The sequence below is a fragment of the Neophocaena asiaeorientalis genome, unplaced genomic scaffold, assembly GCF_003031525.2.
Source record: "Neophocaena asiaeorientalis asiaeorientalis breed wild unplaced genomic scaffold, Neophocaena_asiaeorientalis_V1.1 scaffold43, whole genome shotgun sequence".
NCBI classification, from domain to species: domain Eukaryota; kingdom Metazoa; phylum Chordata; class Mammalia; order Artiodactyla; family Phocoenidae; genus Neophocaena; species Neophocaena asiaeorientalis.
In genome coordinates, this window is record NW_020173674.1 from 6,960,360 (window position 1) to 6,984,402 (window position 24,043).

The following is a 24,043-nucleotide window of genomic DNA, read 5'->3' on the forward strand; positions in this document are numbered from 1 at the left end:
CACCTGTGGGAAACAGACTGCCTCCTGGCCAAGCCTGGGGCACGAGGAGACCTCAGGGCTGGCAGGAGAAACCCCCAGACCTCCTGGGTTCTCTGGCCTCTCCCCTGAGGCACTGGCATCCAGACTGGGCCCTGGGTCCCAAGCCCAGAGCGTGAGGTGCGAGCTGACGGCACAGCGTCCAGCAGGCCGGGCCAATTAGGCTCACTGGACAGGGACAAAGCGTCTGCCTGCCCACCGCCAGCTCCTTGTTCCCCTGCTCCCTGCGGAGCTGTCACCTTGGTTCCCACCATGAACCCCAAAAGCCCCCTTGGACTTTCCCACCCTGGGAGTCCCTCACCAACCGCTGAGACTAAAATGCTTTACTCTGGGTTCTCCACCTGTGTCTAGCTTGGCAAGCCCAGTGGGCTGCATCCCTTCATGCATATTTGATGAAAAGCAAATACACAGCCTATAATTAACTCCCAGGCTGTAATTAACACACTCTCATTATTTCACACCATAAACCACCCCAAAATTTGCTGGAAATTAATTTTATTATTAATAAGTCACATGATACGAAAGGATAAGAATATTCGAAGGACACTTAGTAAGATACTGCTTTGCCCGAAAGGGCAGGCAGAAAAAGTTAAGGCACAGTGGATGCTAAGAAAATAGGAAAGAGACTGAAGAGTCAAAACAAGTAGTTTGTGTGTACACCCCCCCTCCAGGCCCCTCAACCCATCAGGTAAGAATGCACCTGGCATCAGAACAGTGAGCGGGATGAGATAACCAGAGAGCTGGGAGCCGGGGAGGGGCTCCAGGAGGAGAGATGAGGTGTCCTACGGCTAGGACGTTCTAAAGGACTGGAGATGCCTATGTATTGACAGATAACAGTCCCTACTGCTGAAAGGCAAGCCACCTTGAAACATCTGGAGTGTTCAAGAGTCACCAAAGAGAGGAGGTGACTGGAAATCTGGAGACAAGAGGTTCACATTTCCTCTCCCACATTCTCCCCTGGGAAGGGAAGACAAAGCAAAGCCTGTGCTGAGTTGGGACTGCCTCAAGTCCCAGGAAGCGCTCATGAAAGCCAGGGACCTACCACGGAGGAGCCCGAGGGCTGGGAGGCCCTCCCCGAGGCCAGCTCATCTGGGGGAAGGCAGGCGGGTGTGGGAAGAGCCATGCCCAGGCCACATCCAGCCTACCTACAAGGTCCTCAGGAAGGAGGAGACCACTCCCATCCTGGGGTTTCCCGTGCATGGGCTGGCCCCCTGGCTCAGGCTGGGTGAAACCACAGCGCCATCCTGGAAGGAGCGCCAGTGGCTCTGAGGCCGGTGGCAGCATCCTTGTGAGTTGCCCAAGTTCACAGGCTTCATGGAACCAAAGCAGACAAAGAAAGATCAAAACTAAAACCTGAAGCCCAAGGGGGTTTGGGAGCTCCTCCGGGTGTGGACCGTGGGTCCAGTGGACTTGCTGGTCCACAGGACAGCCAGCTCCCAGCACAGTGGCATCACCAAAGATGAGCAAGCACACTTTCCTTCTGGTCAGAGTGTCTCCTGCCCGCAAAAGAGGCCTGAGTGAGGGGCGCAGGGGCCATCCAGTTTCATCCAGCCGGGGAGGGCTTGGTGGGGGCCTCACCTTCTCTGTTCCTGCTGTGTTTCAGTCCAGGGAGGCCCCCTGCCCTCTCCCCACAGGGCCACGTCCCAGCCTGGTGGTGTGGGCTGGAATGCAGCAGAAGGAATGCAGGGATGTGGTCACCAAAGTCCAGGGGAAAGACCAAAGACACAAAGTACGCCCAAGTGTCCTGAGCCCTATTCCTCCTCCAGTGGGGACACCTGCCTCCAGAGGGGACTTCAGGGCAGGGGATACTGTCCGTTTTGAGAGGGGCACAAAGGCGAGTCCCTGGGTGGGAGGGGGCGGCCGGGGCCTGGTCAGATTGGTCCTGAGACTGCAGCGGGGCCCGGCGTCTGGAGGGAGGGCAGGCAGGCTGCAGGAGGGATCCTGCGGCTGCCCCCAGCTGGCTCTGCATAGCGCAGCCCGGGCAGCATCCCAGGTACAGAAGTGACTTGTCTACACACTGAGGCTGCCCTCCTCCCAGCGCTCCCCCTTAGGTAGCATGATGCTGGGCCACGCCCGGGGGCTGCCCCCGCGCCCTCCCACCAGGCACTGCGGCCCTCAGCCCTGCTCCAGGCTTTCGGTGGGCTGCACCACGGCGTAGCTTCCCTGGCCCAGGGAGAGTTGCCGGCTGAAGAAGGACGTGCTGCGCTTCGGTTTCACGCGCTTGATCTGCTCACCTGTTGGGGAGCAAGAGGGACACGCTGAGGGGAGGGGGCCCAGCCCCAGGGGAGCCCCTTCTGGAGCCTGTTCAGGATGAGCTCTCCTCTTCACTCCTGCCGGCTTTGTGAGCCTCAGCCCCACCCCAGCTCTCCCACCAGCAACAGGACACGTGGGGTGGGTGGCCAGCCTCCAAGTCAGAGGCCACCAGGGTTTGCATTTGATGCTGGGCCTGCTGTGCTGTCTAAGCCTGTTCAAGAAGAGACCAGAGAGGCGTACAGACTTCCAGCTGTAGTCACGGGCCACGGGATGTGATATACAGCATATGGAGTATAGGCAATAATACTGTAATAACTCTGTATGGTGACAGAGGGCAACTAGACTTGTGATCATTCTGTAACATATAAAAATACTGAACCACTATGCTTGTCAAAATCACTATATATATCACAATATATAATATATTGTAGGTCAACTATAATTCAATTACAAAAAAAAAAGAAGAAGAAAAAAAGAACAGGCCAAAACCACAAAATACCTATAACATATACTACTGGCTGAAGGTTACCCTCAATGAGATAAAAAGACCTCTTTTTCTTTGGCCTCACTGCGAGGCTTGCGGGATCTTAGTTCCCCGACCAGGGCCCCGGCAGTGGAAGCCTGGAGTCCTAACCACTGGGCCGCCAGGGAAGTCCCTAAAAGACTCCTTAAAAGTTAAAAATTTCAAGCCAGGTGGTCAAGGTTAATATCAACAGTCATAAATCATGTTGATAAGGTACCTTTGATATGATGTAGTAAAAATGGCATGTTACCTCTGTGATCTTCCTCCCCCAAACCCATAACCCCATCTAATAATGAGAAAATCATAAGAGAAATTCCAATAAAGGGGCATCCTATGATATCCCCGACAAGTACGCCTCGAGACTGTCAAGGTCATCAAAAAACAAGGAAAGTCTGAGTAACTTGTCACAGCCAAGAGGAGCCTAAGGAGACATGACAACCAAATGTAGGGTGGTGTCCTGGATGGGACCCTGGGACTGAAAAAGGACGTTAGGTTAAAACTAAGGACTTTAGTTAATAATACTGCATCATATCGGTTCATTAATTCTGACAAATACACCATATTAACATAAGACGTTAATTTAAAAACTCAAGCCACAAAAGAAAAACAGGCAACAGAAATGAACAGCAACGCAGGAAGAAACTGTACGTGATCAAGCGTGTAGAAACGATGCCACTTCACCAGCATCCAAACCCCAACTCCAGTGAGTTCTCCGCCCCTCAGGACGATAACACCCATCGTGGGTGAGGGTGGGGAAGGCAGGTGCCTCCTTTCCTCCTGGGACGGGCACAGTGGGCACACACTTTGACCCAGCAACCCCATTTCTAGGAATTTATCCTGAGGAAACAGTTCAGATTCCAGGTAAGGATTTGGCTACAGGTATGTTGTTTGTAGTAGCTGAGAACTAGAAATACAGTCAGCCCTAGGACAATGCCAACCCTCTGCGCAGTCGAAAATCTGGGTATAACTTATAGTTGGCCCTTCATATACCCGTGGTTCCTCCTCATCCACCGATTCAACCAACCACGGATTGTGCAGAACTACAGTATTTACTACTGAAAAAGACCCGCGTGTAAGTGGATCCGCGCAGCACAAACCGGTGTTGTTCAAGGGTCAACTGTAACTATGATGTCCAGCAACAGGGGATGGCGGGGGAAGGGGCTGAGCTCACTAGGAGAGGAAGACAGCAACTGTGATAACAAGTGTGTCAGAGAAAAATTATAAATTATTTTGCTTTTTCCGATGATAAAAATGACATGCTTGTAAAAATTTAAATGCCAGAACGAAGCACGAAGAAAAAAGGAAAGTTACAGCAGCTGATGGCTGCAAAGGGGTCTCTCCCTCCTTGTGCACGTGGATGCTGTCTCGCATGCTAATGAGCACCTAGTACCTAGTACTCATGCCTGATTTTCTCCTAGTACCTGATTTTTTCTACTCAGTGCTATTTTGTGAACACCTTGCCATTTGAAAACCAAAAAAAACCCTTTTTATTTTGGAATAATTCTAGACTTACAGAAAAGTTGCAAAGATAATACATAGAGTTCTTGCATATCCTCATAAGCCTCTCCTGTGTTAGCATGGTCCATCTGTTACCACGGTCTGTGTCATAGATAAGAACACTGGTACAGCTTTATTAACTAAGCGGCAAACCTGTGGATTTCACCTGTTCTTCCACAATGTCTGCTGTCTGTTCTGGGACTCGATCCAAGACACCACAGTGCACTAGGGTATGTATGGCATCTTTACCAGCTGCACTGATCCCACAGGGTGTGGGCCCATCGTTCCTGTACCTACACCTTTAATAACAGACACTGGTAGTTTCTACTTTTTCACATCTGGACACGTCTGCGGACGCAGCAGTGAGAAGGGACGGAGTAGGGCTCTTACTGCCGGAGCCCCAGAGGCCTCAGATTCCCTGTCGCAGAGCTCAGACGATGGGACACCTGTGCCCAGCCTGCCCCCCACGCCCCAAGCCAGGTCCTGCCGCTGGAGGCTAACTCACCGGGCCTGGAATTGCTCCCCACCTCCCTACCCTCCAGAGCTCCCCATGGCGTGCGTGTGCACGCGCGTAGGTACACGTGTACACCGCGATGGGGTCACTCACCCTCCTCCACGTAGTCGATGGTGGAGAGATGCTGGATCCGGCTGCACACCACGCTGCCCTGCCTCCGCAGCTGGGGGTGTTGCGTGGGGGGTGGTGAGGAGCCAGCGGCCGAGGCCGGGCCGGCCGCGCTCTCCTGCGGGGTGGCGGGCTCCGTGGCCTGGCTCAGCTCGATGCAGTACTCGATGAGGCTGCTCATCAGCTCGGCCTGGGGAGGAGGGGGGCCGGCGTGAGGCCTGGCGGGGGAGCCCTGGCCCAGGCCCACCTCCCCCTACCTGCTGCAGAGCCAGATGAACCGAACCCACAGCCCCCAGCCCTCTGGTGGGGGAGGCAATGAGGAAACCAACACCCTTTACGCAAGGAGAAGGAAGGGAGGTGTGCTCTGTGGGCCAGGGGCAGGGGAGGCCTCCCATGTGGGGGGACTTCAGGGGTCAGAGATGGGCTGGGAAAGAAGGACCACTCTAGTTAGAAGGCGCAGGTCGGGAGGGAGGAGGGGGGCAGGGCTCTCTGGGCCTGTGCGTTTGCTGAGAGCAGAACCCGCAGCCAAGGAGAAGGCGGTGGTGAGGTCCCTGGGCGGGAAAGCGGCTCCCTCCAGGCACGTTCTTCTAAAGTGACGTCTTCTCAACAGACCGGAAACGTTACGCATGTTGACATAAAAGGTGATGTGACCAGATGTCAGTGGGCACGGTCTGGGCACCACATGGCGGGGGTGGCAGGGGATCGCAGACCCACAGACAGAAAGCTGCCAGCAGGTGGTGTCGCTTAGGCAGCAGGCGTTTATGAAGTGTCACCCCGCTGCAGGCGGCAGGACACAGCAGGGACTGAGGTGGACAGATGCCTGCCGCGTGTCCTAAGAAGAGAACCCGCTGGGGAGCAGGGTCAGAGGCCAAGGGGGCAGCTGGTGCCCAGCTGCCCAATGGGGTGGCCCGAGGCCTCCCCAGAGCCACACAAGCTGCCCTGCACAGGGGGAACAGGGCAGGGGACCGTGCACAGGCGGGTCCGGGCTCCACACCGGCCTCCTCGCCTCCCTGAGGGAACTGCACTGAGCTGAGAGGGGCGCCAGGCAGCGGGCAGCCGGTGGGGACAGGCCCCGAGCCCTCCGAGTTTCTCTAACACCGCTCAGTGCTCCTGAGGTTCGGGGACGCTGCCGTTATACCTCAGCCACATCGGACAGAATGAACTATCCACTCGGGATACAACTCAGCAAACTAGAAATGGACGGGAACTTCCTTAATCTGACGACAGGCGTCTATGAAAAACACACAGCTCACACCACACCTACTCAGAGCAAGACTGAATGCTTGGGCTTCCCTGGTGGCGCAGTGGTTAAGAATCCGCCTGCTGATGCAGGGGACACGGGTTCGAGCCCTGGTCCGGGAAGATCCCACATGCCGCAGGCCCGTGCGCCACAACTGCTGAGCCTGTGCTCTAGAGCTCGCGTGTCACAGCTACTGAACCCGCGTGCCACAACTACTGAAGCCCGCACGCTTGGAGCCCATGCCCCGCAACAAGAGAAGCCACCGCAATGAGAAGCCCGCACACCACAACTAAGAGTAACCCCCGCTCGCCGCAACTAGAGAAAGCCCGCAAGCAGCAACAGAGACCCAACACAGCCAAAAATAAATAAATAAATTTATATTAAAAAAAAAGACTGAATGCTTTCCCCTCAAGTCAAGGATGTCTGCTCACACCTACTCACCACTGTAACGGGGGTCCGAGGCAGTGCTATCAGCCAAGACAACTGAGAGGCATACAGACTGGAAAGTTAGAATACAACTGTCCCTGTTCATAGACAATGTAACTGTCCACACAGAAAATCACAAAGAATCTGCAAAAAAGATACTAGAAATAGTGAGTGAGTTCAAGAGGGTTACAGGATAAAAGGATATATGGTAACAGAATCAGCTGCATTTCTATACACCACAATGAATAACTGGAAATTGAAATTAAAAATAGTACCATCTCTGGTAGCACCAAAAAGCGGGGAGGGGGAGATAAATCTAATAAAAGATGCACAAGACTTGTATGCTGAAAACCATAAAATGTTAGTGAAAGAAATCAAAGACAAATAAATGGAGATATAAAATAAATGGACTGGAAGATTTAAGAACATCTTTTTAAAAGACATTTTTTAGGAAAAAACATCAAGTTATAGACTGAAAGAAGACATCTGCAAAATATATATCAGATAAGGGACTGGTAGGCAGAATATATAATGAACTCTTACAGCTTGGTAAGAAAACAAATAACCCAATTTAAAAAATGGACAAAGGAAAAAAAAATGGACAAAGGGAATCCTCTTGCACTGTTGGTGGGAATGTAAATTGATACAGCCACTATGGAGAACAGTTTGGAAGTTCCTTAAAAAACTACAAATAGAACTACCATACGACCCAGCAATTCCACGACTGGGCATATACCCTGAGAAAACCATAATGCAAAAAGAGTCATGTACCACAATGTTCATTGCAGCTCTATTTACAATAGCCAGGACATGGAAACAACCTAAGTGTCCAACGACAGCTGAATGGATAAAGAAGATGTGGCACATATATACAATGGAATATTACTCAGCCATAAAAAGAAACGAAATTGAGTTATTTGTAGTGAGGTGGATGGACCCAGAGTCTGTCATACAGAGTGAAGTAAGTTAGAAAGAGAAAGACAAATACCGTATGCTAACACATATATATGGAATCTAAAAACAACAACAACAAAAAATTGGTTATGAAGAACCTAAGGGCAGGACAGGAATAAAGATGCAGACATAGAGGAAGGACTTGAGGACACGGGGAGGGGGAAGGGTAAGCTGGGACGAAGTGAGAGAGTGGCATGGACATACATACACTACCAAACGTAAAACAGATAGCTAGTGGGAAGCAGCCACATAGCACAGGGAGATCAGCTCAGTGCTTTGTGACCACCTAGAGGGGTGGGATAAGGGGAGGGTGGGAGGGAGATGCAAGAGGGAGGAGATATGGGGATATATGTGTATGTATAGCTGACCCACTTTGTTGTAGAGCAGAAACTGGCACACCATTGTGAAGCAATTATACTCCAACAAAAATGTTAAAAAAAAAAAAATAAAAAAAAAAAAAAAGGACAAATGATTTGATCAGACATTCCATCAAAGAAGACCTATGGATAGCAAATGAACACACGGATGGATGATCACCATCATTAGTCATTATGAAAATGCAAATTAAAACCACAATGACTTATCACTACCATACAGTTATTAGAATGGCAAACAAACAAAAACTGACCACACCAAGCGCTGGGCAAGGATGCGGAGCTACTGGAACTCTCAGACATTGCTGGTGGGGTAACAAAATGGTACAGTCACTTTGGAAAACCATTTGGTAGTTTCTAGTAAAGCTGATTATATGTTTATCATACAATCCATAATCCCATTCCTAGGTATTTATGCAAGAGAAATGAAGGCATACGCCCACACAGTAGCCTGTACTCAAATGTTCAGAGCAGCTTTATTCACAAAAGCCCCAAACTGGAAACAGCCCAAACAAGTGGGTGAAGAGCTGACCTGTAGTGTATCCATACAACGGAATACTATTCAACAAGCAACAGGGACGAACCGCTCCACCACATGTGGGTGAAACTTAGGAGCGTGAAGCTTAGTGAAAGAGGCCAGGCTCAAAAGGCTGCAGACAGTACAGACACTGTAGGGCTGGACCACTATTTGTTTATCTATCTACCAGCTGACAGACATTTATGTTGTTTCCAATTCTTTGGTTATGACAAACCAAGCTGCTATGAATATCTTAGTGTAAGTCTTATGGGGACATATATCTCCATTTCTCCTGGGTAACTGTGATGCATGTGTTTATGACATTCTGGAGAAAGCTAAACTCTAGGGATAGCTAAGGGGAGCTGTCAAGTAGCAGGTGAAGAGGTGAGTCTTAAATCAGAAGCAAAATGTACCAAAAAAAAGCACAACCCCAAAGAAAAATTGGCAAAAGACCTCAATGAACAGGATATCCAGATGGTGGATACACACATAAAAGATGCTCAACCTCATTAGTGTGTGTGTGTGTGTGTGTGTGTGTGTTGTCAAGTAAAACCACATGGGGGAAAAAAAAAAAACACATGGAGATTTGGGGGTGATGGAAATAATGCCAATTAAAAAATGCGCAAAAGACGTGAATAGACATTTCCCCTCTAGGAAGATACATGGATGTATCTAAGCACCTCCATAGCTCGCCTGTGGGGGCAGTGGTTACAAGGGTGTGTGAACGTGTTAAAACTCACTTTTATTGTAAATTATACCTCAATAAAGTGACTAAATAATAAAGGAAGAAAACACAAGGAGATACCCCTCCTCACCCACCAGACTGGCTGAACGTTCAAGATGACAATACTAACTATTGCCGCAGCCAGCATCCAGCCACCGCGGGTGAACGCCGAGCACAGCACCTGCCTGTGACCCGGCCTGTCGGCTCCTGGGCGTGTACCTGGACGCGCACACAGAGGACATGTGCAACACTGACCACGCAGCACTGTCTGCAACAGTCCCGAACTGGAGACCCAAGTGCCCGTCCGCTATGGCATGGGAAAGTCAACAGCAACACATTCACATGTGGGAACACCCGAGAGCCGCGTGAAAGACCAAAGCACTGCCACCTACAGTGGAGACGAGGATGGAGCTCACAGACACAGGGCTGAGCGCAAGACACCGGGCAGAACAGAACACACTGTGGGAACCCACTGCCCTAAGGCTCAAAACCAGGCAGAATGACTCTGGGGTGACACAAGTCAGGATGCGGAGGTCCCTTGGTGGGGGCAAGGCTGGGAGGGGGCTCAAGGGGTCTTTCTTAATCTGAAAGGTGTTACATGGGTTTCTTTGGGGAAATTTGTTGAGATTAAGAGCTGGGGGGCTTCCCTTGTGGCGCAGTGGTTAAGAATCCACCTGCCAATGCAGGGGACACGGGTTCGAGCCCTGGTCCGGGAAGATCCCACATGCCGAGGAGCAACTAAGCCAGTGTGCCACAACTACTAAGCCTGTGCTCTAAAGCCCGTGAGCCACAACTACTGAGCCCACGCGCCTAGAGCCCGTGCTCAACAAGAGAAGCCACCGCAATGAGAAGCCCGCGCACGGCAACGAAGAGTAGCCCCCTCTTGCCACATCTAAAGAAAGCCCGTGCACAGCAACCAGGACCCAACGCAGCCAAAAATAAATAAATAGATTTATATATTAAAAAAAAAAAGAGCTGGGCACTTTTCTACATGTATATTATAATTCAATAAAATGTTTACTTAAAAAAAGAACTCTACGGAATTCCTTGGCGTTCCAGTGGTTAGGACTCCGTGCTTCCACTGCAGGGGGCATGGGTTTGATCCCTGATCGGGGAACTAAGAGTGATGTAGAAAATGTGATGTCATCAGCATAAAGGTTGGGACGGCCAAGTGTTCAAAGACGAGAGAGGGAAGAGCTAGGACAGGGAGAGAACTCCCTTGCGAGGCCCTGGAAAGGAGGCCCAGCAGGGGGGACAGGGGGAGAAGGGCAGGAGGTGGGAGGGGCCCGTAGGGTCCAAGAGGGGAGCCTGCAGGAGTAAGAGCAGGCACCGGGTACCGGGTGTAGCAGGGCAGAGGCCGCTGGGGTTGGAGCAGTGGGTGCTGCAGTGGGAAGGAATGCGTAGAGGGAGCAACGGGAGAAGCCTGGCTGTGGCGGGCCCCCAGGAGGGGGCACGTGCTTTCACAGGAGTCCCTGGAGCCCATCTCTGTGCTTGGGGCGGAGAGCAACGAGGCCCTGAGTCCTGGAAGGGCTCTCCTGGAGAAACCAGGGTGGGAGGGGAAGGGGTGGGGATGAAGGTTTGGCTGGGAAGACCAGGTGCCCGATGGATGGAAGTGAAACAAAGGCAAAGAGGGGTCTTAGCCATTCCATGCCTGCTCGTCACCTGAGAGCCCCGCTCACGGGGGGCTCAAGGACCGAGGGAGCCAGTGCGGGCTGGTCACACAGTACCCCGCAGCCCTCCACCAACCACTGCCCCACCACCTGGCCAGGCCTTCCGAACCCACAAGGGTGGCTCCTGGTCAGCAGGAGCTGGCCCCCTGGTCCCCAGGCCCTCGGCAGCCCTCTCACCTCCTTGCCACCCAGCCTGGAGCCTCCAATAGTCTGGGACCCCCTGAGCACACCCTCCCCGACCCCCATCCCCACCCTCGGTGCAGGCAACACCCACCACTACCTGCTTGGAGTAGATCTTGAGGAGCTTGTTGACCGGTGTGCCCTCATTGTCCCCGTCGAACTCCAGCCACAGGACAGACTCCTCCTCCTCAGGAGAGGTGTGGTCCCACGACAGCTCCTGGAAGCGCAGGCCCAGCAGGACGTGCTGGCCAGCGGGAGACACAGAGCTTGGACTCCTTTGGGCAGAGGCCTGCTCCCCTGCCCCATCCCACGCGGGCATCACCAGGAGGATACACCTGGCCAGGCTATTTACCTCCAAGGCTGAGCCTAAATTCAGGTGTCAGTTTCTCTCAGGAGAAGAAGCCCCGCTCCCATCAGACCCTCAAAGGAGGCTGTGGTCCAGGGAGGATGAGACCCCCTAAACCACGCACTTCTCATCAGCGGGTCAAGCTCCTGGCAGCTGGGGTAGTGACTCGGGGGAAGGAAGGTGGGGAGGGGAGGCCTTTCCCCTGCGATCGGCTGGTTAGCATCTTAGCAGGAGGCCGGATCTGGGCCCGACATGTTTTTGGGGCACAGATGCCCAGGAAGGGCTGGGATCCCTCCCTGGGGACAACCAGAAGTCTCCCCCAAACTTCTCTGCTGGCTTAGCAGGGACCCCTGCCCAGATGCAGAGAGGCCCACAGGGCAGGCTGCCGACACCACCTCCTACACAGGCAGCCGAGACAACCAGCACCAAATGCGGGAAGGAGGGCTCCCAGTCCCGCAGGAGAAGCTCCCAGGGCTTCTTTGGAAAACCACCAGCTAGTCTCCAGCCACTGGCCAGGCAGAGCAGCCAGGCCCTACCAGACTCTCCACCTGTCTCCAGCTGCAGCCTCCCCCTGTCCCCGCCACTGCCCTGCCTAGCAGGCTGGGCAGGAAAGCTGACCCACAGCAGACCCCGGGAAGCCCCCGGGATGACAGTGGAAGCCCCAGGGACATCTGAGAGAAGGAGGCCAGACAGGCCGCCCACCTGCTCCCAGGCCAACCAGAAGCCCAAGGGAACCAGGAAGGCCTGGGTAATGACCCCACTCCCTTCCTCTCCAGTGAGGCTCCCACTCCAGGTCCCACCCTGAAGGAGCAGCAGGTACCTTCTCCCTGCTGTCAATGACATGCACGCCCTCCAGACTGATGGCCACAGACACTGGCTTTTGCCCTCCCCGGTGCAAAAAGCCCTGGGCTGGCTTGTCAATCTCGCCGTGGAAGAAGGCAGACCTGGGGAGGGAAAGTGGTGTTAGGCTGTCCCCTCCAGCAGCGAGAACAGATGGCCCAGGGTCTGGGTTCACCCACCAGGGAATGCTCTGGCCAGCCCCTGTCCCAGGCACCTGAGAAGCTTAAGCTGTTTGGGTGACAGAAGGTTAAATGGAAACCCACCCCAGGGGAGGGAGAAACTGAGGGGGCGGCGACGGGGAGGCTTCGTGGAGGTGGTAGCATCTGAGCTGATCAGGCAGGAGGAGGAACTGGGTGGCACAGCGAAGGGTGGGCACTGCAGGCAGAGGGTAGAGCATGAACCCGGGTGTGGGACAGAGCAAGTTACGTTCAGGGAACAGCCAGGAGCCCAAGGGCTCAGGGTCTGCAGGCTGTGGTTGCTGGAGGTTGGGAGAGCCCCGCTGCCCACCGTCCTCCAGGGGCTGCCCAGGCAGAGAAGCAGCTTCAGGACTCGACACCAAGAAAGGGAAAGGCTGCATCAACCTTAGGACACCCACCCGCTGAGCTGTCCCTCCTCCATCCTGCCCCGCCACGGCCTCTTCCTCTCCTCTGGCTGCCCTGGGCCTTCGCCCACACGTCCCCTCACCCCTGGCTAAGCCAGAGCCCTAGTTAAATCCTGCAGCCCTGGGCTTCTCTGGTGGCACAGTGGTTAAGAATCCGCCTGCCAATGCAAGGGACACGGGTTCGAGCCCTGGTCCAGGAAGATCCCACATACCGCCGAGCAACTAAGCCTACGCGCCGCAACTACTGAGCCTGCGCTCTAGGGCCTGCGAGCCACAACTACTGAGCCTGCGTGCTGCAACTGTTGAAGCCCATGTGCCTAGAGCCCGTGCTCTGCAACAAGAGAAACCACTGCAATGAGAAGCCCACGCACCTCAACGAAGAACAGCCCACGCTCGCTGCAACCAGAGAAAGCCCGTGGGCAGCAACAGAGACCCAACCCAGCCAAAAATAATAAAAAAACAAAATAAATTTATATATGTAAAAAAAAATCCTGCAGCCCCGAGGACAGGACTGGAGACAAGCACGCTCTACCTGCAGTTCCAAGAGCACGGCCCGGTGCTCCCACTCCAGGAAGACTCCCACAGGCTCGCTTCAGGGCAGGGACTCCTAATCCACTGAGGAAACTGAAGCAGCCCAAACAGCGGCCACAGACATCTCGCTCACCATAAAAGCTAAAGACCTTTTGCCGCCCCACACCCACACTGCTGCTCCGCCTCTGGGCTCCAGCTCACAGCGCAGCTCCTGAGGAGCTGGTTACACTCACTGATTCTTTTTCTCATTGTCCTCCTCCCACTGCTACCCCCAAGATGCTGGAGCCAAGATCAACTATCAGCCACTTGGGACCTGTTGAACTTGACCTTGAAGCAGCAGCACCTGAGGCTTGGTCACTCCCTCCTCCTCAACACCCCTCCCGCCTTGCTGGCCGGGCCCCTTCTCTGTCCGGTCCACACTCACTTGCTGGGGCTCCTGGTTTCAAACAGCACCTGCATGCTGATGACTCACCCATTACCCAAGTCTAGACTCAGAAACCCAAACGCCCGCTAGGATCGCCACCTGGGTCGCTGGAGAGCATCTCAAAATCAACACATCCAAGGACAAGCCCCCGACCTTCCCTGACCTGCCCCCCACCACACACCATCCTGTCTCAGCTGATGACAAGGCCACCCTGCAGCTGCTCAGGCAGAAACCTGGAGCCCTCTCTGCCTGCTCTCCTTCACCTCCTGTACTGCACGTCTTGCAAATTCCTTCAACTCCACCCTCAACGTCTCTGGAATCTGGCCACGTCTCCCCTCCTGCGGTACCACCATGCGGCCTGAGCCACAGTACCCTGTGGAGTACGGCCACTGTCCTCACGGGCCGTCCAGCTGCTCTCTTGCCCCCCTGTAGTCTGTTCTCGGCTTCTACTGCTTGCTGTCTCTCTCACCACTAGAACAGCCTCTTCACGGGCAGGGACGGCGGTCTCTTTTGTTTACCGAGGTGTCTCCAGCACCTAGAGGGTGCGGGCACACAGTACGCACACAAGAGCTATTGGCTAGATGTGCCTGCATGAATGAGAGCTGGCTGAGGGGGAGGTGGGCAGGTCCATGGACCACGTGGCTGCGGCAGGAGGAAGGAGAGGACCTGTCCGGTGTCCTAGCCCGTGATGGGGAAGGGGGAGGACGAGTGTCCAGCCTGGGACCCGCGGGGCCCCAGGTGCTGGCATCCGGACACACCTTGCATGAGGACAGAGCTCAGCGGGAACGGAGATGGGCTCATGGGCCGTGAGGGAGGGACAGTGGGCCTGGGGCTGTGGCCGTGGCCAGGGAGCCGCTCACCCGTAGAAGGGCAGCTCGTGGCACTTGAGGAGGTAGGCGCGGTAGTGGGGGCTGAGGGAGGCCTCCTGCTCGCTCTCGCTGCCGGCTACCTCCTTCACCCTGCGGTAGGCGTTCAGCAGGCCCTGCTCGCCAGTTCCGGCCTTGGTCCCACGGCCCCGGAGGGCAGCGAAGAGCCCGTGGCCCCGCTTACAGAGGTGGGCAGGGAGGAAGGAGTCCAGCTTCTCCCTGTGGAGGAAGGAAAACAGGGCCCAGCATGAGGGCGGCTCCATGCCTGCGGGCTGGGGAGGCGCCGAGGTTCCCAGGGCGTGGGGAGGGCAGGGGGCACCCTGCACGTGGACCCCCGGAGAGCCCACTGCCGAGAACCCTGCAGCATGAGAGGCCTGAAGGAGAAGTCAGGAGACCGGGATGAGAGCTGAAACCAGGCCCACCCCAGAAGCAGACTGTGGCCAGAGGAAGGTTTCAGTTTCTAAACTGGTGATTTTGCAACCAAGAAGTGGTCCAAGTGACCCAGAGCTATCAATGTTCTGTTCTGCCAAATAGGGAGGTAAAAAAACCACCAACCTACAACTCATCAGCACAGGTTCACGAAGGAAAGTGATTTTCAATCACACACACAGTCGGGAAGCATCCTGGTGTGACGGCACCGTTCTTCCCCCTCAGGCAGCCCCGACTCTGGCCAGGCACTGGCCCTTCCAGGTGGACTGCAGCCAGGGCCCAGCCTACGAGCAGTGAGCGCCCTCTCCAAGTCTACGTCTCCACGTTTAAATAAGGACACAGATCCCTACTCACATGGACGGGTGCCAGCATGCGCCTGGCATGTGGTGGGTGCCAAACAAATATGGCCGAGGTTGTCACTGTCACCGAAGAGGGGAGGGGTCCCCGCAGGGGCTTCTGGAGGACCAACACCCCGGGCCATGGGAAGGGATGGCTGGCCCTGCAGCAGGGCTGACGCAAGGAAGGACCCTGATGCCCAGAGAGGCCCAAGTGCAGGGCGGCATGAGGAGGGGTATCCAGGGGGCTGCCCCCACTTCTCAGGGCTGCCGTAGGCATCTTCATCACCTGTCCCCCAACAGCCCTGCTTCTAGCCACAGCGCCCACTTGTCACTGGAAATCCCGCCTTCCCACTGCCAGTCCACAGCGTCTGTGCAGGCTCATGGCAGGTCCTAAGGGAGGATCTGGGCCTCAGCCAATCAGCACTCTGGCCACTCTGTCTCCTTTGGGTGGACGTGGGCCCAGTCACCAGATGAGTCTTAGAATTCTGGTCACGTGAGGGACGAGGTCTCTCCTTGCCAATGTGCAACTATTGTGGCCACCTGGCCACCATGAGACAAGAGCCTGTCTGACTGAGAGCTGGCCCAGAGGACACAGGGCTGGGCGAGGAGAGTGAGGACAGGATCTGCGGGTTGGGGGTACCCAACTGGAGCCCCTGCACCTCAATCACCCCAGACCCGTCCATTTCTTGACAAAGTCTCTCAAGTCCAAATAGTCTGAGCTGGATTCGCTGTCACTTGCAATAGGACCAGACATGCCCATCACGAGAGCCAGGATTTCTACGGCTGCCAGCCTCCAGCCAGCTCAGCTGGGATCACTCAGGCTCTACTGAGCCCAGGGTAGCCCCTGCTGGGCCCCGACACAGGGCCCTGTCTCTGTGCATCCTCCCCCCGCAACACAACTGTACCCTGAAGGGCTGGTGTGGGTTAGAGCCCTGGTTCTAGGACAGGCTGTGTTCAAAGTTCATCTTCAGGGCTTCACTGGTGGTGCAGTGGTTAAGAATCCACCTGCCAATGCAGGGGAAACGGGTTCGAGCCCTGGTCCGGGAAGATCCCACATGCCGCGGAGCAGCGGAGCCCATGTGCCACAACTACTTAGCTTGCGCTCTAGAGCCCATGAGCCACAACTACTGAGCCCATGCACCACAACTACTGAAGCCCACGCGCCTTATAGCCAGCGCTCCACAGCAAGAGAAGCCACCGCAATGAGAAGCCCGCGCACCGCAAGGAGGAGTAGCCCCCGCTTGCCACGAGTAGAGAAAGCCTGCGTGCAGCAAGGAAGACCCAATGTAGCCAAAAATAAATAAAATAAGTAAGTCTTTTTTTAAAATTAAAAAAAAAGACTACATAACTGTTACCAGTTAAAAAAAAAAAAAAAGTTCATCTTCTTTGGAAATATCTCTAAACCTTAAGATCACTGTCCACGGAGCTCAGAGACAGCCTGGTCTGCTTCCAGGGTAGCTCAATCGTCACGACCCCAGGCCCTGCCAATTCACACAGCAAAGAGCACGGCTTCTAGAGAGACAGGTAGGAAGCACAGAGCCGGCATACTAGAACGTCCGGGAAATGGGGCCTCGTCCCTGGAGCTCGAGACTAAGTGAGACTGTCACTGACAACTGGGACTCAGTATTTGGCCACACCCTGGCTGCGACCCCCAAAAAGAACAAGCCCAACTCCCCCTGACCTCACACGGAGGCCGGGCTCCACCCTCACACACCTCTGGAGGTCCTCTCACGGACGTCACTTCCCCCGTCTCCCACTGCCCAGGCCCCTCAGCCCAGAGCAGACGAGGAAAAGGAGGTTCAGAGAGGTGGGGTGACTCACCCAAGGTCACACAGCATCAGGGCCTCCTGACTCCAGGACCTGGCAAGACCACTTGTAACCAGGATTCCGAGGTCACCCTCCCCACCTTGGGCCCCTGCCTCAGGTCACGCTGGCCCTCACCTCAGGGCACAGGCAGTGGGCTGGCCAGGCTGGTAGGGCCCGAGCTGCACGCGGCACACCAGGGCGCCCAGGGCCTCGCAGTCCTCCACGTCGCATGGGTACCGAGCGGCCAGCACGTTGCCCTTGGCCTCCTCGTAGAGCAGCCGCAGGACCTCCTTGTCGTGGATCTGCAGGCCGGTGTGGCAGGGAGGGGTGGCTCAGCTGGGAGGGGCACCAGTGTCCAGGGGTCAGGACAAGGGGAGGCTGGACACAGGGCGCCAGACCTGAGTGGTACCGCCTGGGAATCCCTGCCTCACCTGGAGCTCCTGCCGTTTGGGGAAGAACACGTTCCTCCGGAACTGCAGGGAAGGCTCATCTGGGGAGAGAGGAGGGGGTCACCGGCCGGCCGCCCCACGCAGCCAGCTCTGCCCTCTCCCCGACTGGCCCAGTCTCCATTCCCCAAGCCTCCTCCACCACCACTCAGAAAACCCCCAGGCTGTCCAGCGATAGGGGGCGTGGCTTATCGCAAGCTGCTCACTGTGCCCCCAGCCCACCCCTCATGGGCTCCTCTAAGGGATCCCTCCCTCCTCTGGGGGAGATGCCGGCCCTGCCTCTCAGCCAGGGCAGCTCCACCTGCCAGGGGAGGCCTGGCTGGGCCCGAGTGGGCCCGAGACAGGGACGCACAGGCAGCAGCACTGACCCATGGCCACGTCATCGTCCGGAGCGTCGGTGAATCGCAGCAGCAGTTCCTGCCACTGGCGGCCCAGCTTGTAGGGTTGGTGCTTGGGCTTCAGCTGCACCTCTGCAGGACGAGAGGGGAAGCGGCCATGAAGCCCTGACCAGTGCGACTGCCACCCACTAACAACAACAATGCAACGATGACGCAGTCATGACCAATATTAACTGAAGTAGGCACAAGGTGTCCAGAACCATTTCAAGTGGTTAAAGGCAACTGCCCTGCAATAACCCTACCCTCATTTCAACCAATGAAAATGAGGCTCAGAGAAGAAAAATGAGGCTCAGAGAAGTTAAGGTGCTTGTCCAAAGTCACACAACAGGGACTTCCCTGGCAGTCCAGCGGTTAAGACTCCGCACTTCCACTGCAGGGGGCGCGGGTTCGATCCCTGGTCTGGGAATTAAGATCCTGCATGCAGTGTGGCTCAGCCAAAGAAACAAAAAGAAACCCAAACAAACAAAAAAGACAAAGCCACACAGCAATGAGAGGGGGTCAGGTTCCAGGCAGTCAGCCTCTGACTGTTCCCTACTGTGCCCAGGATGGGCTGGAGCTGAGAGGCTGTGGCAGACGGAAGGTGCTGGGGCCGGAGGTACAGACGGCTCCAGCACCGCCGTTAGGAAGCAGAGCCCAAGGCTGGTAACTGAGGCCCAAAGGGCCAAGGGGCTGTTCTCCCCTGCTCCTGGCCCTGCCTGGGCCTCTGCCCGGCCAGCCTCCACCCCAGCAACTCCCCCGGGGGCTCTGGGCTCCAGCTGATCTTCCATCCTGCAAGCTCCCTGCCTCAACGCCATGCCACCCAGCTGCCGCCAGAATCAGTGGCTCCACCAGGAAGCACTCCTGGCAACTTGCTCCTGGCAAGCCTTCCCGGCACACTTCAGACCGTGAGTCCCCTGAGGGCAGGGACACTTTCACTCCTGTTCCCCGCTGAACCCCTAGCATCTAGCTCTGCCCAGTACGAGATTGTGGGCGGGTTGCTCTGCACATACTTGTGAGACGAATGAGGTAAGTGGGTAGTTGGGACCCCGGGACACTGTCCACAGTCCCCAGCCAGCCTCACCCCGAGCCCCAGCAGCTCAGAGGACTCCCGTTATCAGAAGAGGACTGCGCTGATCCTGCCGTCCCACGCTTCCAGATGGGGCCTTCCTGCCTGGGGGCTGTCACCCCAACGAGACTGACAGTCCCTGGAGCTCTGTTCCATGCAGAGTGACAATGGCATGGAGAAGGTCAAACCCTCCCAAACATCCACCTTGAAGGGCGGCTCCAGCAGACAGCACCCCGTCCCTGGGGCATATGTCACCCACTCCGGGCGTGGTGTGGGACCAACAGCTCTGAGGGCCCGAGTCAAAGCTGAAGTGGCCTTTCAGCCTTCCTGAACCCAGCCTGGGAACAAAGTGGGTGCTGACTCTGTGCTGGGGCCTCTGGGATGGGGCGGTGCCCCAGGGTGACCCACGGGCCACACAGGCAGCCCATTCATGTTCCGGTGAAGGGGGAGCAGGAATGCGATGACGAGGGAGTGGGGGAGGAAGTAAGCTGCCCCACTGCAGGGACAGGGAGCCTGAGGTAGGGCAGGGGCCCCATGAAACCACCCCCAGCTTTCCAGAGACACGAGCCAAGGGGCCCGCGGTCCTGATCAACAGCCAGAAGGGTGAAGGAGGGGCAGCTGAGCTGGGTGGGGAGCAGCAGAGAGACGGATCAGCAGGAAGAGGGTGGGCGAGAGCAGTAGCTGGGCAGGAAGCTCCCACTAGAGTGTGGGGGTGGGGAGACAGGCACTCCCTCTCCAAGTGGGCATACCCTCCCTCCAGGGCACAGGCACAAACTCCTAGGGGCCCAGGCACACCCTTCTTGCCCCTGTTCCTCTACAAGGGAGGGGAATGAGTGCAGCAAACATGCCTGGTCCCGGCACCAGCTGGGGCATCCTCTCCTGGCCCCTCTCCTGACCAAGCCAGCAGGCTAGAAGCCCTATTCTGAGGCCCCAGGGAGCTCCCCATTCCCCCCCACCTCATGTCCCCCAGGCCTGCGGGCTGGAGGGCTCCCACTGCCCTCACTCCCACTCCACCCGCCCGCCTTGGGATCTCAGCCTGAAAGGGCAGGACAGGGTGATCACAGGCCAGAAACCAGGCAAGGCTGGAGGCCCCCTGCAGAGAAGCTGGGTTCCCACTCATCCTCCCCACCCTCAGGAAAAGTCCCATCCTCAGGGGTGGCTGCTTCCTGGGCCGGGTCCCACCTTCCTCCCTGCCTCCACGGAGCAGGAAGCAGCTCAAGGAGGCTGGCTGGGGGCCACCTAGGCTTCCATTCTGATCTTGGTCCCACCACTCACTGGTCCCATGGCTCCAAACCTCAATTCTTCATCTGCGTGACCAGGCTGGGCCATGAGGATAAGGTGAAACTCTGCTTGCAAAACGCCAGCTCAGGCTGTGGCACAGACCACGTGCTCGGTGAACACGCGCCCCCTCCCTCCCTGTCCGCCGCCCCCACTCCTGATGTGCAGGCTCCAGCAGCACTGAGGCTGAGGGGTAGGCTTGGCCCCTCCTCTGCCTCCAGCACAAAGAAAAGAGAGGCGGGGGCAGAGGAGCCAGGCCACCTCTCAGGGCTCTGGGTCCTGAAAGCCACGGCCAGCTCCAGGACACAAACACGTCCCACCTTCCCCTGATGTATAGCGGCCAGAGGTTCCAGAAGCTGCCCCTTCCTTCCCCACTGGTCAGCGCCCTTCCAGCCCTTCCCCCTGGGCTTCTCACTGCCAAGTCTTACCCAGCAGAGGGGAGACAAGCCAGAGTGCAAAGGCATCCAGGGCAACATCCGGGAGCTGCAGGACCTCACGGACGGCCTGATGCAGCTCATGGGCAGTGAGCGAGGGCAGGTTCTCCACGGCCAGGGGCACCATTGTGTCATCCGCCAGGTACACCAGCACGTCAGCTGCTGCGATGGAGGCCAGGCAGGGTCAGCTGGGCCCACTGCCCAGGCATGCCAACCAGGCACCCTCCGCTCCCCGCTCTGGGGCTGCAGCCCCCACCCTGCAACCCTTGGGGTGACCAAGGCTACATTCCAGAGGCAGAGCCCCGTCATCCCCTAAGGACCCCGTGAAGAGTGCTGTCTGTTAGGACTTACTGAAGACCCTCAAACCACCCAGAAACCCAGCAATTCCAGCCCAGGGACCAGCCTAGACCCACCCTAACCCCCAAAAGTTCAAAATTAGGGCTGGCTGCTGCACCCACACACACTCCCCTGGCAGCCCCAAGGACTCTGGTGTGCTTCTCCCCCGAAGGAGAACATTCTACAGGTGGGACTGAGGCAGAGACAGATTGAACCCATCCTGAGGTTACAGTAGTTAGTAAATCAAGCAGGGAGGGAGAGAGCTATCATCCTTAAGCAAATCACTATCTCCCTCTGGCCCAAGCTAACATGGGGACAGAGGATTCTCAAGGCCACCCCAGGGTAAAGCCAGTTCCAGCGCTCAGCTTCCTTGGGACTCTTTAAGACTCAGGACTCAACACAATGGCCTTTCAGTGTTAAACAGAAGTACAGTCCAAAAAGTTGAGTGTTCCCTTGTGACAGCCTGTGGGATGCCTATTTGGAGTCTGGAGCCAAAAGGAGACCCTTGAAAGAGCAGCCAGATTCAATTCTCCATCACTGGAACCACAGGTACCATGAAGAAGCACTCAGCTTCGAGGCCAATATACTCGGGGTTCCAATCCTGCCTGGTCTCTGGCTAGTTGACCGATTTCAGAAAGTCAGTGTGTCAAATGCCTCAGGTACAAACTATAGCTAATACCTGACTGACCTGTCACTTTTCCACACCTCAACAGACCTTATTTGTTAATTAATAAATAAGATTCTCTTCACTGAAAGAGATGACAAGCCAGGGCCACTTCCTCAGGCCTGAGGCCCTAGGAGGGTACAGCGGGGAGAAGACTGCGGACAGGGACCCACCTCGGGCTCCCACGGAGGACACGCTGCTTCGATGGGACCGATCAGCGGGGCCGGGTTGCCCAGCATTGCCTTCTGTTCCGTCCATCTGCAGAGGGAAAGAGAAAAAGCAGCTAGTGGAGAGTCCGGAGCCCTTCAAGCTCTCACTGAGTAAGGAAGGGGTCCCGAACTGATCTACGAAGGTGAACAACCAGGGCTGGAGGCACTGGTGTGCTGACTAGCGCGGTGAGGGGTGGGAGTCCTCAGCCAACTGGAGGTCGGGGCAGGTGGAAGGGGTCGGGGCCGTGGTGGTCAGAAGACGGGTCAAGTTCGGTTCGCCGGGGTGCCCAGGCACGGCACGGCGCACCCCTGTTCGGGGCGGGGGCCCGTGCAGGGCGTCGCCGCTCTCTCACCTTGCAGGGACGCAGCGCCCGCCGCCTCAGTCCAGGTTCCTGCCCGGACCCCGGCCGCCAGCTGCTGCCCCGGCCTCACCGCCGGCCGGCACTCAGAATCCCACTTCAGCTCCAGCTCCCGGGTCTGCTACGCGGAAGCAGAGGCGGAGGAAGCGCCGCACACGGCCCCGCCTCTCCGGCCCGCAGGAGCCAATCGGAGCTCGGGGCCGCCGCGCACGCGCCCTGCCTGCCGCCCACGCGCTCACGCCCCTCGCCAGCTCGCGCCTATTTCGGCCTCACGCCTCCAGCTTCTTGTGCCTGAGTTGCGAAACTTCCTCGCCACCTACTCGGGTGACTGGGGGGCCAGTGGCCCACACAAACAAGGGTCCCGTCTCTTGGCCGGTAACAGGGTGTGGCGAAGGTTCAAGGAAATCGGGAATGGGGGCGCGAGCTCTGGCGCTCAAACGCGTGTGACTTTGGGCCAGTCCCCTCACCTGTAAAGGGGAGATGCTTCGTGGCTGCGTATCATGGAACCACACTGTGCTGGGCGTTGGGTAAAGGTGACGCAAGCCGCCGCCTGTACTGCAGCGCCTCGAGGCCGTGAGGGGTGGTAGGCTCTCCGTGGTGGTCAGGGGACAGGGTCCCTGTCCCGGCTCATCCTGGACAAGGCCCTTGGCCTCCGGGCCTCAGTTCCCTCCTCTGTAAAATGAAGAGGTTGTACTCGATGACCTCCAGAGATCCTCAAATTACATGTCAGAAATCCAGGCTGGGCACACCTGTTATTCCAGGGAGCAGTCACGTGAGCCTTCACTATCTTGGACACACAGCCTGGGACACCTTGAGTCGTTCGCAGGCTGGGAGAGGCATTGGGGCCCCGAAGAAGCAGGTGTGAAACCACTTATCCCCAGGGTCATGTCACTAACATGTATGTCCTGGCAAGGCCAGCATGTGTGTGCCTGAGGTGTAGAGGTGCCTCAGAGAGAAAAACAGGTCCATACGGCACCTTCCTAAGCCAGAGTAGCCAGAGGTTGTTCTAAGTGACAACAATGGGCGGTGTGTGTGTGGGGGGTGATCAGGAGGGGGTGGGGTGGGAGGTAGAGGGCTCGCCCTGCCCTGATTCCAGCGCATTGGAAGGCAGCTCCAGCTCCTAACCCAGTCCAAGTTTCCTTAGTATTTGAAACAGCTCTTTGCCTGACCTGCGGGACCCACACTGCCCCCACAGTTGGCCCATTATATCCCAGCATGACCTGAGGACTCAAGGAAGCTCAGATGTGAGCAGTGGGAATCGGCATCTCCCTCCAGGTTCTCAGCTCTGGGACAGGCCACAGTGGCTTGGTGGCCTCCCTAAACCAGCTGGACTGAAGTGTGAACACAGTTCAGTGTGTTGAGTGCTTACTGGGTGTGTGGCCTGGGCTGGGGCAGGGGATGGAGACCTGGGTGAGACATGGCCCCCTGCCCTCAGGGGTTTCATTGGGGAGTGGAGGGAGAGAGGAGAGGGAAAAAGCCCAGGAGAGATGCATGTTTATTTAATTAAATATTTATTTATTTGGCTGCGCTGGGAGGCATGCGGGATCTAGTTCCTTGACCAGGGATGGCACAAGGGCCCCCTGCATTGGGAGTGCGGAGTCTTAACCACTGGACCACCAGGGAAGTCCCGAGAGATGCATGTTTAAAGCTACATAAGATGACAGAATTGCCCTAAGA

At 56.4% G+C, this 24,043-nt stretch overlaps 1 protein-coding gene across 2 annotated transcripts; it reads right to left on the reverse strand.

The window, feature by feature from the left end:
• Positions 1–514: 514 nt before the first annotated feature.
• FRMD8 (FERM domain containing 8) lies at positions 515–22,501 on the reverse strand. 2 transcript variants are annotated; one of them, XM_024749138.1, is made up of 11 exons: positions 22,361–22,501; positions 21,972–22,056; positions 20,793–20,957; positions 18,012–18,113; positions 17,629–17,687; positions 17,333–17,499; positions 14,619–14,843; positions 12,183–12,306; positions 11,117–11,260; positions 4,917–5,121; positions 515–2,270 (listed from the first exon to the last, which is right to left on the reverse strand). In XM_024749138.1, the coding sequence occupies exons 2-11, from the start codon at positions 22,054–22,056 to the stop codon at positions 2,152–2,154; spliced, it is 1,395 nt and encodes a 464-aa protein (XP_024604906.1). In that variant the 5' UTR covers positions 22,361–22,501; the 3' UTR covers positions 515–2,151. The 2 variants fall into 2 exon arrangements, with proteins under 2 accessions (XP_024604906.1, XP_024604905.1); XM_024749137.1 differs by having other exon boundaries at positions 20,793–20,960.
• Positions 22,502–24,043: the final 1,542 nt, after the last annotated feature.

What these genes read in the sequence shown, in the direction of transcription:
- FRMD8 (XM_024749137.1), bottom strand. Translation starts at nt 22,056, where the DNA reads ATGGACGGAACAGAAGGCAATGCTGGGCAACCCGGCCCCGCTGATCGG. An exon ending in CACGAGCTGCCCTTCTACGG is followed by an intron (nt 12,307 to 14,618) that starts GTGAGCGGCTCC and finishes TTCCCTCCCCAG; the next exon opens with GTCTGCCTTCTTCCACGGCG. An exon ending in TCATTGACAGCAGGGAGAAG is followed by an intron (nt 11,261 to 12,182) that starts GTACCTGCTGCT and finishes CCCGCTGGCCAG; the next exon opens with CACGTCCTGCTGGGCCTGCG.